Genomic DNA, 13029 nt, shown 5'->3' on the forward strand with positions numbered 1-13029 from the left:
CTTTCTGGGGACAAAGGGCACAGGTACTGAGAGCTTTTGGAGCAGCAGCCCTCATGAGCCACCCAGCTTGTCCTGCACCTCTCTCAAATGGCAGGTGAGGCTGGAAACTCAGTCCAGCTGTGAGGTGACACTGCCACACGTCATTCAGGGAACAACGGACACAACCTCAGTGCAAGGGAGCTGGATGTGGGCAAAGCCAGGATTTCAGTAACTACCCACAAATGTATTCTCCTGGCTCTGCTGAATTACAGGAGGAGATAATCTCCATTCCAGTGCCAACAGGGAAGATCATTATGGGGAGGCCACCTGTGTATTCCAGGCTTTCAGACCAAGCTGCTCCCCTATTGATTTTGATATCAGTGTTTTATATCAGTTTTATAGAGGTTTTCATATCAGTGCTGTCAGTCAGGCCTGCTGCTGTTCTCCCCTGAGCTCCCCTGAACCAATTAGGGATTTCTGTGGGAGCGGCAGCATTCCAGAGCCTGCAGTGCCCCTTCTGTGCCCTCCCAGAGCCTGCAGCCCCTGTCACCCCCGGCTGCAGGGGCAGGAACAAAGGCTCTGCTCGTGCCTCAGGGCATTTGGGGGTGTTTTAGAGCAGTGAGCTGTTGTACCAGTGTTTAACAAGGTCACTGATTGCACAGGACACAGTGGCTCCCGCTCAACTGTGCAAACTGCAGCCCTTTCTTTGAATTCAGTGGAACTTTTCAGAGCCTTTTATGAGCTATTCCATTTCATTTTTCTCTGCTCACTCTCTTGTCAGTGCACAAGCTCCAGAAATTTTCTGTGACAGCTCAAATTCTGCTTTGCCAGCCCAAGTTTACCTGAACACAACTGCTGCCTTCAGTGGGATTGTCCCAGGCACACAAGAAGGGGTTTGCCTCAGTGTCTGCCTCCACTAATGAGAAGGTATTCACTCACACACAAAGTTTATAATTTGATAAGAACTCTGAGCAAGTCCCAGGTCTTCTCTTTCTTCTCGTATTTACTTTTACTGGGCTCTGCTGCAGTTTTATTTACCCGAATAACTCCAAAGTTTTCCTAAGTGGGTCCAAAGGAACCAACTTGGTACAGAAAGCCTGAAAGCCTCTGCCTTTGTTGCTAGTTGACATATTTCATGTGTTTTATCCTTAATTGGCAATGTGGCTGTGTCAAATTGCATTTCTCTTCCTGTAGCCTCATTCAGAGCCAGTGGAGCTCAATATTCTGCTCAGACTGAGTTATTTGATCTGAATTTTGCAGAGGGATGAACTGCTTGCCAATAGCAGTGCCTCCTTTCATCTATTAGGCTTCCAAATGTATATATCTTTATCCACACTATCTATGGTTCTGTGCATGAAAGTGTTGGTAGCTGACTCTCCTGGTAGCTCAAATTGCAAACTGACTTCATTAAAACCTCCTAAGGACAGGATTTAAATCACAGGTTAGTTTTGCATTTTATTTTCTGTGCAACTGTTCTGTCAAAGACTTTGTCTTTCACAATCAGACATGTAGAAATGAAAAATCCTGATTTTGTTTTCTTATGCCAAAGAGCAACTGCAATTTTACCAGATCTTAAACTCTTTTGCCATAGGGTTTTGATTTAGGAATCTGTGAGAGTTTGAAGGGGATCTCTCTTATCTGCCTATGTGTGATCACCTGGTGTTTTTTGGCTTTGATTCTCTCAGCTGTGCATCCTGCAGCCCAGCACCAAGGTTCACCACAGCTGTTTGCAGCATCAGCCCTGTTCCTTTGTGTTTTCCATCCACATTGCTACTTCCATGGCTCCAGTGCTCATAGCAAGGGGCCAGTGGAGAATTCCTGCTGTTTCCAGCACTTTTAGCCCCTCCTGGACTCAGTCCTTTGGGGTGTGGACACAAGGTCAGGTGTGCACTGATGGGCTGGTTTGAAGCTGTGCTTGGACATTGTCCTTAATTGCACAATACAGCTGTGGAAGAAGTCTAAAAGTTTGCAAATAATGCAAAAATATTGGGATTGTCAAGCAGTAGCAAATCTGGGGAAAGATTCCTGTTCCTGAATGACTGGGTATGTTGAAATTCAGTATTTAACAATGTAGAGTAATAGATGATAGGAAAATAATGTTAAGAAATACACAAAAAATGAGTTCTAATTTAATTCCTGCTATTCAGGGAATCACTGTGGGTAGTTTTCTGAAAAACTCAACCCCTCAATGAGTCTGAAAAACTCAAACGAATCCAGAGCGCCTGACAGAATAGTTAGAATGATCAGGATGAGAATAAAACAGGATGGAAAAGCCATTTTTTTGGTATTGTGTAAATCCATAATATATCCAAGTCTCAAATTACTGCACACAGCTCGGCTGATTCCTGCTTACAAAGGATAGAATGGAAATGGTGACAAAGATCATCTTTTATATGGAACAGTTTCTATAGAGAGTCACTCGATGAGCGGAACTCGGCTCCACAAACAGATGGCTGAGGAGGGACACGATAGAGATCTGTGGAGCTGGGGATGGTGCACAGAACATGAACAAGGAATGGTTATTTACTATTTCTAATAACCCAGGAACAAGGGCCAACCAATTAAATGATTGCACAGCAGGTTAAAAACAAAGAGAGTGCTTTTCACAGAATGCGTAATTAAGTTGTGAAATGGCTCCCATAAAATGGGAATAACAGTGGGATGATTTTGCTTAGAGAAGGGGTCACTGAGGGTAGGGATGTGAGAGGTCTCTCACTCCATGGGGGAAGGGGAAGAAGGAATGCATTTTTGCTACTTATCACAGTATAAGAAGTTTCCCAATTAAAAACCAGGCAGTGGGTTTGAAGCAAGCAGATAAAGATGTTTCTTCTACTTTGTATTTATAATTAAACTGTGGATCTTCTTGCCAGAAAACATCATAGAGGCTGAAGGTATAAATGATGCCTTTTATTTCCTGTTTTAGCTGATGCTCTTTTTGCAGAACTGTTCAGACTTGACAGCCAGTACCCTCATTTATTATAGCAAAAAGTCAGGAGGCCACAGCTGTTTTACAAGGTGGATCTTGGACTGTGGCACTCAGGCTGTGTGGACAGACCAGAAACCATCTCAAATTTCCAGGCAAAAGTATTTCCATTAAATAGCTGGGGCAGAATTGACAGGCAGCTCTGGGTTCCCACTTGAAGGTCACTGCCTGGCACTGAAATGCTAATCTGTATTTCCAAAAGGCTCCTGTTAGCCACTGATCTGCTCTGCCCAAATCTGGGGAAGGAAATGATGGAACTGCACACAGTGTGTCAAAAACTTTCCTTTGCCACAGTGGTAACCCCTATGTTGATGCCTTCATTTTAAAAAAGGCCCAAAACCCAGGGGGTTTTGATCTTTACCAGTGTATTCAGGACTGTGGTTTGGTATTTTGATATTTAGCCACCTTCCACTCCCTGTCTGAACATGAGTAACTTGTTGGGCACATAATGGAGATGTGCCAGAGATGTAGTTCTCAGGGATGCAAATAATTCCCACTAATTTGAAATAATGCACAGGATGACTGAGCCATTTTACCTTTGAGGATATTGAATTGTGATCTGGCCATGTGTTTTGGAGCATTTTAAAACAGCAGCTGATCAAAGCTGTTTATACTGAAAGCAATGATCCCCACAGATGTTTGACTCTTTACAGCTTCCCCAGAGTTAAGTTTAAAATATTCTGAGAATTTGCTCCCTGCCTCACCTGTATAAATCTGCAGTGGCCTTATTCCAGGTTTAAATTCCAGGTTTAAATTGCTTTAACTAGAGAGAACTTGGTTTCCCAGCTGGCCCCACATTGGACATGAGAAATCCCTCTGGTAAAGACATGATTTACCTGCCTTGATAATCTACCTGGTTTACCCAGTCTAAATCCAATTCCCTGAGTTTGGAGAGGTCCCTCCTGTATAAATGTGTTTTGTGATATTCTATTAGGTGAAAAGTGCTGACTGCATAAAAAAATATTCTTGTTCAGAGGTTGACGATCATCTTTTGTACTCTCCACACTACTTTCCTTCTGAATACATTTAATTATATGATGCTGTATTCATTGCCTTGCTGACACTAAAGGGCTCTGCAGTTAAGCCTAAATACTAAACCAGGCAGATATTCAAGTGTTGTAAAGTCAGTCTAGATTTTTTTTTGCCAGCAAGTGCTGCCCTGATTTACAGGAAGAGGGAGGGAGGGAGGGTGGGATTTCTTGCCTGCTTTCTTTATTGAATTCTTTTTCCTTTTTTTAATAACCATGTTTAGGTAACTGGTAATGTAGGAATGGATTTTTTTAATTGCAGATAACTGACTGGTATTGGGCATGGTTTTAGTGCAAACTAGAAAACTGTTCCCTGGTGGTGGGGGGGATTATAATGCTTGCTGACAGAAATCCAGCTCAGGTTTGCTGGCTTTTAGTATGTAAAATCCAATTTTTTTAATGAAGGTTTTATTTGTGTTTGTTTTCACTGGATTTCATGAAGGGGAAAAAACCCTCCCAAAGCCAGGATTTGCTGCTTTTATTCATCAGTTTTATTGTGCCAGGGCATTGTTCCTTTTGGCTGTGTGGAGCACACTGGAGCCAAGCTGCTGGAGGGCAGGAGAGTGGTGAGATTCTGTGCACCCTCCTCTGGAAAAGATGAATTTCCAGTGGAGTCCCAGTGAGAGAGGACCCTGAACCAACAGGCAGTGCCTGGCTCCTGAGATGCACAAATCCTTGCATCCTCCACAAAAAACCCCTCACAGCTGGGATTTGCTGGGCTGGAAACCATGAGCCCTGTCCAGGTAATTCCAGTTTTTCACATGCGCAGTGCCCACACTGGGGGGCTGCACAAGTTCTCCCATCCTGATAGGTTCAAATTATTCCCCAGGCAGCCAAATCCCATCCAAAGGCGCTCCCAAGCTGTTGGTTCCCAAGGTGCCTGGGCAATGGTTGGGAAAGGTCCCTTCTGGGAGGATGGATGGATAATTGTTGCTCTGAAACCCATTCTAGCCCAGGGACCATAGGGTGAGTACTCCTTGTTTTGGGGGGGGGGGGGGCTTTGAGTTTTTTTTTAATAAAAGTAACCCAGATATACTATTAATGCATTCAGGTCAATTCTGAGGCTGTGCAGTGGGAAACAGAGGAACCCAGGCAGGGACTGAGAGGCCAGAAATGAGAACAAATGGTCCTGGATCTTCTGTGGCCTTGATGAGGGAGTAATGTGAGTAATGCCTGTAACAGGCCACAGCAAACAAATTTGGGATAATAAAAAAGGAATCTGTGAAATTTAACCAGATTTTGTACAGTTTGGAAAATAACAACTACAGTTATTTTGTGGTAACTTTTACTCCCCTCTCACTCAGAGCTCAGAGCTTTGCTAGCAAAGACTATGATCAGTAAAGTAAAATTAAATTGTATCTAATAAAGTACTGTAGGTACTTAAAATTGACGTTATTTATAATATTTTGCTTACTCTCTATTTATAACAAATGAAGTTTCCATTTTGTTTGTATTCTGCTGAATACTTCTGATCCATCATCAAATTTAAGAATTAGTATCAGGCTGAGTAATTCTGGACTTGGCATTTACTGTGAAATTTACTGTATGAATTAGCATATTAGCACAAATTCAGAGGTGAAATAAAATGCTGACATCCATTTGTAAAGGTTTGTAAATCCCTGTAAGGTTATAGGAAGCAAAGGGGAGGTTCTGCTCATTCCCAAAGGGACCCGTGCTTGGCATCTCCGTGTTTTGCAGAGAGAACTGCAGTGTCACCGGGGTGCAGGCTGGGGAAAGCTTTGCAGATGGCTCCTGGAGGGGTTGATGATTTCGTGAAAGACTCTGGCATTCAGGCTGCCAATGGTTCTGTCTTTGGATGAGTCATGAGCTGTAGAGTCACTTTTTTAAGGGTAGGAAAACTCTTTCCCATCCTTTCTGCCTTCCCCTGTCTTTCCCATGAAAAGGGCACAGGGAAAAGGAGATTGAATAAGATCACTGGTGGTTTCATTTTGTCCTTTTAGATGTGTATCAAACCCCAGCACAGCTCCATCACATCGTGTTACAAGGTGGGCAAGGGAACTTTTGTCAGTGCTCAGTCACAGCAATCACCTGCACACGGAGCACTTGACACAGGAGCCTTCCCCAAGGTTTCACTGCATTTTTTCATTAGCACCAATAATAGCCTCTGCAGGGAGTAATTAGTAACACCCAGAGGGGAGAGGAATTCTGCCAGAGGACATCATTATGTCTGGAAAACTAAAGATGCTGTGTAGTAAGGTCATGAATAAATTGTTTGAGTCCAGGGTGGAGGACAAGCCCGGTGCAAGTACAAAGTTTCCCCCTGCTGCTGATCCGCTGATGAAGAGCACAGTAATTTCCACTGAACACCATTAAGGAAATTAGTTTGTTCTGACAGTTTGTGTTGCTGGATACCATATGTTTACCTTGAGGGAATGTTTGTGGAGAACCACTTTGGGTTAATTGTAAATGTCACAATTAAATAAGTAAATATAGAGGAGTGTGTCTGTGATGTGCATCAGTGCACAGCCACCATGTCGCAGCACACCGGTGTCCCACGTGCTGTGTGTACACAGAAATATACATTTGTAGGTGCTAAATCCATAGTGATCAGCTTATCTGGACACACAGGCCCCAGGTACAAACAGCAGCAGCCCTTGGCCTCCCTGATCTGCAGATCAGCACACACAGGAGCCTCTGCCCTCCTTTCCACCCAGTGCTCTGGGCAGCGAGCTGGAGCATCCCTGGGCTGGAGCCAGGGGCTGCTCCTCTGATTCACCTGCCCAGCCTGGTGAGCAGGGGGCGAGGGAGGGATCAGAGGGGGTGTTAGGAATCTCTGATTAGCTGGAGTCCCACTGCACATTACCAAAGGTTCCAGGATTTTGCCTTTCAGCGCTGTCAGTCGCCCCCAGTAACCTGTGGGAGTTGAGGAATTTCAGCACCTCGGCAGATTAAGCCTCCAGAGCAAAGCTGTCACCCAGGTCTTTGTCATGCAAACTTGAGGCCAGGTTCAATAACATCCTGTTCCTCTTCTGCATTGCGGAAGCCTTGAAAATTGATTTTCTGTTTTGCCACTGAGTTCAGTGGAACCAGACTTCAGCCCTCCAAGGGAATTGTATTCCTGTAGATTGTAGCTACTTCTGAAATCCTTAATTTCACATCCTTAAATAGCAAACTTTGTGACAGACCAGTTGTGGGTGCAAACTTTGCTGGATGTTGTTGACCACTGCTGGGTTATTAACTCTCTTTATGGTCTGGGATACCCTTTTTTTTTTTTCCCTTTCAAAATGCATTTCACAGACTTGAAGTCCTAATCCAAAATGCACAGGAATAAATACAAATTTGTGTATTGATCACCAGAAAATGATTTTTAAGGGAGTTGATCACTGCTTATAGCAGGAATGCATTTTTAAAAGAAACAAGAACTGTAACATTAATCCAGGGAAAACAGTTTCTGAAGCAGCTAGAGCTTGTTAACACAGCCAACACCTAAGGCAGCATTGTGTCTTTAAGCTCTACTAATATTGAACAATAATAATTTTGGTGGAGGAAAATCTTCCCCTCTCCCTGAACAGAAACAAGACAGATTATTGACTGCCATCTGGAAAGATGGATGCTGTGGCCCTCGGAGTCTATTAATATTTGATGCTGATGGATGTGAGCTGGCAGCCTGAGTTATTAATGGAGTTTGGTTCCTTGGACCTCACCCTCAATCCATGGGGGAGAATTAACCATAACAAGAACTGGATGCCCAAAGCTCTCAGGGTGCTGGGAAGGGCTGTCAGTTCCAGCAAAAATGGGTGTTTGTGAAGCATTTACAGGCATGGAAAGTCATAGGTGGGGCTGCTTGGGTCACTGCCACCATCCATTCTGACTTCAAGGGGACTTTTAGGGTCCCAGGAATTGTAGCTTCCCTCCTCTATCTTTGCCATGTTAGCGTGCTCCCCTCAGGTCTGGATTTCAAACAAGAAGAGGCTCAGAGGGAATTTCTGAGCAGGGGTGAGGTGTGGGACACCCTGTCCTTGGTGGCACTGAGGTGGCCTCTCTCAGGCCGGGGTGATGCAGAGCAGAGAGCAGGAATGTGCTGCTCCACACAGAGCGGGGCACTTCCCACAGCTGGCCCTGACCCCACATTCCCTAAAGAGAATTTCCATTGTTTATGTTAAAGTCAAATTTGACCCCTGAAATTAGAATTAATCCAGTGGATAGATTTGGGGGTATATTTTGATAAGATGGCCCTTCTAAGTGAAAATATTGAAAATTAAACACCTTTGAAAGTTTGTGATGTCCATATGGGTCATTCTGATTTGGAACATAGAGATGGAAAATGCCAAGTTATTTATAGCTCAATTTCCTAATATAGCTTTAACATTTCCAGGGCTATATGTTTGATTGAATTAGCTGCTCCTTCCTAGCATGGATACCACATCCAGGCATTGCACTATCCTCATTAACCTCCAAATCTTAATAGAAAAAAAAAATAATCAACATAAGGAGCACAGCTGTTGATTAATTTTACTAAATAGGATAGAAATATAAAGTACCATATTGCAAGAGTGAAGATTCAATACACACAACTTGAAATCAGTTTATTAGAATATATAACTCATTAACAGCTGGATGCATACACTGCAGCATTATCCACTCAGGCAGGTGGTGAGAGGCAGGTGGAATTTACATATCTTTAACAGTACCTGAATGCATTTCATTTCAGAGGTCATTCTCCCAAATCAAGTTCAAAATGTTAATAACAAGGTGTGCATTTATAATTAATAAAATCTTAGAGCCAGTGCTATAGTTCAAGTGCATTTTCCTCTTATGTAATTAAGAAGTTAAGTGTATTTGGCAGTTGTCACTCAGAGAGCTCTGAAGGTCTCACTTGTCAAACCTGGGGATAGAAATCTCATTAAACCAGGTTTTTTTTTTTCAGTTAAGGTTTGTTTGCAAAGTATGTGAGTGGATGGTGGGCAGCCAGAGTGTCCAGCTCTGTCAGTCCATAAAGCCAAGTGCATTAAAGTAAATGCCAACACTCAAAGGCTTGGAACAAACAGCCTGATGTTCAGCTTGTGAGAATCACAGAATCTTTAAGGTTGGAAAAGGCCTCAGAGACCACCAAGTCCCACCATCAACCAGCACCACCACTGTGTTCACCACTAAATCATGTCCTCAAGTGACACATCCACATGTTTTTTTAAGATTTCAGGAATGGTGATTCCACCACTTCCCTGGGCAGCCTGTTCCAATGCTGGACAGCCCTTCCTGTGAAGACATTTTCCCTAATATCCTATCTAAACCTCCCTTGGTGCAACTTGAGGCCATTTCCTCACCTTATTGTCCTGTCACTTGTTACCTGGGAGAAGAGACTGACACCCACCTCACTGCAACCCTTTTTCAGGGAGTTGTACCCCTTTCCTTTGGGATAATCCAAAGTGATTGCAGAAAACCAGTGAATCCAGTCCAGCTGTGCCTGGCCAGGGAGCACTGCCCCCAACACCAGCTGCTCTGTGGTCACAGAACATCAGCTGAGACACTGGAAATCCTCCTGCTGCCTCCAGCCCTGGCCCAGATGGTGTTTTAGAGGTGTCAGGATGTGGGGATGTGGTTTTGGAGTGATTGATGGTTGGGCTGGATGATCTTCAGTCTCTCTAACCCTGATGATTCTGTGGTTCTGTGGTTGGTTAATGTGACTCCCCAAGGGGTATTTTAACTCCACATCACTCTGCTCCCCTTTCCTTTTCAAAGGAATTTTCTTTTCCTTCTGGATCACTAGTTCAAATCCAGATAAGGTCAGTTGTCATAGAAATTATTAGCAGTACCAGCAGTTCTGTGTAGTACATGAAATGAGTTGGGAGTTTCATTCACACAGGATAAGGGTTCCTAAGTGGCACTAATTGGCTGTCTAATTGTCACACACAGGAGAAAGGCAGAGGATTGATTAGGCGTGGAGACTGAATGCCCCTCTGCCAGCCCGGGTTCCTGGAGCTCATTGCATAGGCATGCTGGCAGGGTAATGAGGGGCAGCCTGCTTTGGATTTGCTGCCTGTCAAGGCAGCATCTTTTCCTGCCAGGCCTTTGCAGGGACACTTGTTTTACTCCACCAAGGTCAAAGATAGCATCTTTTACAAACAGTGCCTTCACTCAAAAATCAGAGACTTGCAGGATTTACTTGTGAGCAGTATATTTTAACTGTTTCCTTTCCTTCCCCCTGCAACAAAGTTTTTTCTAAACGGTCTAAAATAGGATGAGTCACACTGGTGTGAGGGAGAACTGCTCCAGCAAAGCAGATGGGGGTTTATGGTGCTCAGAAATCTGTTCATATTTCCTTGTGCTGTCTAGGTGTCTGCTGTGTGATATACAGGCTCCTGGAGGAACTTGTCACAGCATAGGGAAGCTGACATGGTGCACATTTCACTCCTGATAAATGGATCCTCCTATCAAACACTGAAGCCTCTCACCTGCAAAAATACATTTTGACCAATGTCTTTTCCCCTGAGCTATGGTACAGGTCACACCGTGCAATGGAGTTACTTTTAACTTGTAGTAGGTTCACTTTCCCTGGCATAGAACTAAATTATTTAAGTTTGACTCACTGAAGTAGTAAATTTAGGAGCTAATTTGCAATGTGAAAGTCAGGATTACACACAGAGGAAAAGGAAGCCAAAATACCTTGTGTATGTTAATGTGTAGACCCAGCTGTGGGACTCAGTAAGTTTACTAAGGCTTAAACCTCAATTAGTGAGGTTAAACCACAATTGCATTAAACCTTATTGTGCTCACATTTTAATTCCCTTGTTGTATCAGATGAACAGTATTAGTAAGAACTGTGTCTATCCTTTCAACCACAAGCTGATCAGTGCATACAGCACACCAGAATGTAGTGTTAGAGCATTCTGTATTTCTGTAAAACACAATTATTTATTCTCCTTTCCCTCCCTTTGCCCACACCTGGAGCAGAAAGAGGACAGAGCCCACGTTTCTGTGCTCTGCTGTGTGCCTCCTGTCTCTGACACACACATCACTCCTGGTCTGCCTTCTTCCTAAAGTCACAATCTCATGCAAATTAATTGAAAACAAATGCAGGTACCAGCTACACATCAAAAAGCTCTGATGCACCTGCCATGTCGTTTTCCTCTCTGCCAACCTGTGGAAGACGAGCATGTACGAGATCCTTTTGGTTTTTAACAACCCTATTCTTAGAATATATTTTCCAAGAACCGCAGAGCAATCTCTGCACGGTTTCAGACTGTATATTTTGTGATTAGTGCTTCGTAAGTGATGTTTTGCTTAATGATCTAACATCTGCTCTAGGAGGTTTGTTTTTGTAACTTCCCCACCTCCTGCTGAATGAATGCCAGAAACTTGTCCCTTTCCTCCAAGTCAATCAAAGCACTAATTGCATCATAATCATGGGAAGCAGCGGTGACTGCTCGAGTGCTGAAGGCTCAGCAATCAACTCACAACACTCTGCTCACTGTTAGAGAGAGAAAGCTTCCCTGTGCCGAGCTGGGAATTTCCTGCATGCCAGATCTCTTCAGCTGACTCTGACTTTTGTGGGTTGCAGGGAGATGACTGCACCATTCCCTGCATGGCAGGGACCTACGGCACCAACTGCTCCTCGGTCTGTAACTGCAAGAACGATGGCACTTGTTCCCCTGTGGACGGGCTGTGCTACTGCAAAGAAGGTAAACAAAATTCACATTTAACAGCTCCCTGCCATCCATGCCTGTCCCTTTGAAAGTGGCACAGCTGTGCAGTCAGGAACTTCAACATTTTCTTATCCTCCCAGGTATCCCAGCTCAACAGGGGCTGGACTGCAAGTCCAGTCTCTGCCCTGAACAGGGGCCAGACTTCCCTGCTCTGCTGCAGAAGCATGTCACAGAACTGGGTGTGGGGCAGAAACACTGCTCCTCCCCAGGGGAAATGCAGAACAATCCTCTGGCTGCTGGGTTTTTAGGCCTTTGCTGCCCTGTTTCTCCCAGATTCCAAAGCCACTGGGCACAGGAGTGAAGGGAGCTTTCTGCCTGTGTGTCCTGCAGCCCCTGGCACTGGGCTGTGCCTGGCCTTGGTCATCCCCACCAGCCCTGACCTGACTCCTGCCTGCCCATCTCCACCTTGGGCTGGTACCATTCCTGCTGCCCTGGGCTCCTGGCTCATCCCAGCTGCCAGCCCTGCCCTTGGGCACTGTGGGGTGGGCCCTGGCTCTCTGCCCTTGCTGCCATCCTCCTGTACCCTGACATGGTGACACCCCAGCCTTGTGCAGATGTCCTCTGTCTCCTGTGATAGCACAGGGCTGAGGATGTGGCTCTCATTTATTTGGGGAAATAAGAAGTATTGCCTGCTCCAAGGTGACTGACATCTTTTCTTGCCACAAGTGTCCATAATTCCCTCCTGGATGTGGTGATGAGCACATCCCATGGATCCAGTGACCACCTGAGAATTCCTCCACTGCTTCATGGCACAGCAGCTCTTCTGTTCCCCCAAAATCCCAACATGAGCTATGCCTGTATGACATACATAGGCCCTAAAACAGAAGTGAGGCAAATAACCATAAAACCTGGCATTTCAAACATGAATTAATGGATCACTGTAGAACCCCATTTAATGAGGGTGTATAAACCATGAGTTACTGCTCAACTCCATGACACAGAGCTGCAGTGTAATGAAAGTCATTGTGCTCCTGGTAGTTAAGATTTGAGCCTTAATGGCTAGAAATGATGGCACTGGTCTTATTTTAGGTGTAATAGCTGCTTTATATTAAATAGCATTCTCAAAAAAAGGAGGAGAAAAAAAAGAGGTGAGAAACAGGCAGCATCACATGGAAAGTTCTTGCAGTCCTGTAGGTCAGAAGGTCTCCAGCCTGACAGACAGGGACTGTCCCAGCAGTGCCCAGAAAGGCATCAGACACCTAAATCTGGTTACAGCCAAGGCTGTTATGCCTCCATCTGTGTGTAGAGATGCTGGGAGATGGAGCTGGGAGGTCACAATGGAAGGGTCAGTCTTTGACCCCAAGTTAGTCTTAATTTATACCAAGAAACTGGTCCTAGAAGCAAAGAGCTGCAGCTTGCCAGCTGCCTGTCCCTC

General features: G+C 44.6%; 1 protein-coding gene across 7 annotated transcripts in view; it reads left to right on the forward strand.

Annotated features, from left to right (window-relative positions):
• MEGF11 (multiple EGF like domains 11) overlaps positions 1-13029 on the forward strand; it is a 252326-nt gene that overhangs the window by 187615 nt on the left and 51682 nt on the right. For all 7 annotated transcript variants that reach the window (XM_054273115.1, XM_054273113.1, XM_054273116.1 and 4 more), the window contains one exon: positions 11510-11630. In XM_054273115.1, coding sequence (XP_054129090.1) covers positions 11510-11630 — 121 coding nt within the window. The remainder of the gene's footprint in view (positions 1-11509; positions 11631-13029) is intronic.

This window comes from Melozone crissalis, unplaced genomic scaffold, assembly GCF_028551555.1.
Source record: "Melozone crissalis strain CALT ecotype California unplaced genomic scaffold, PUWL_Pcris_2 ptg000014l_1, whole genome shotgun sequence".
Classification (NCBI taxonomy): Eukaryota; Metazoa; Chordata; class Aves; order Passeriformes; family Passerellidae; genus Melozone; species Melozone crissalis.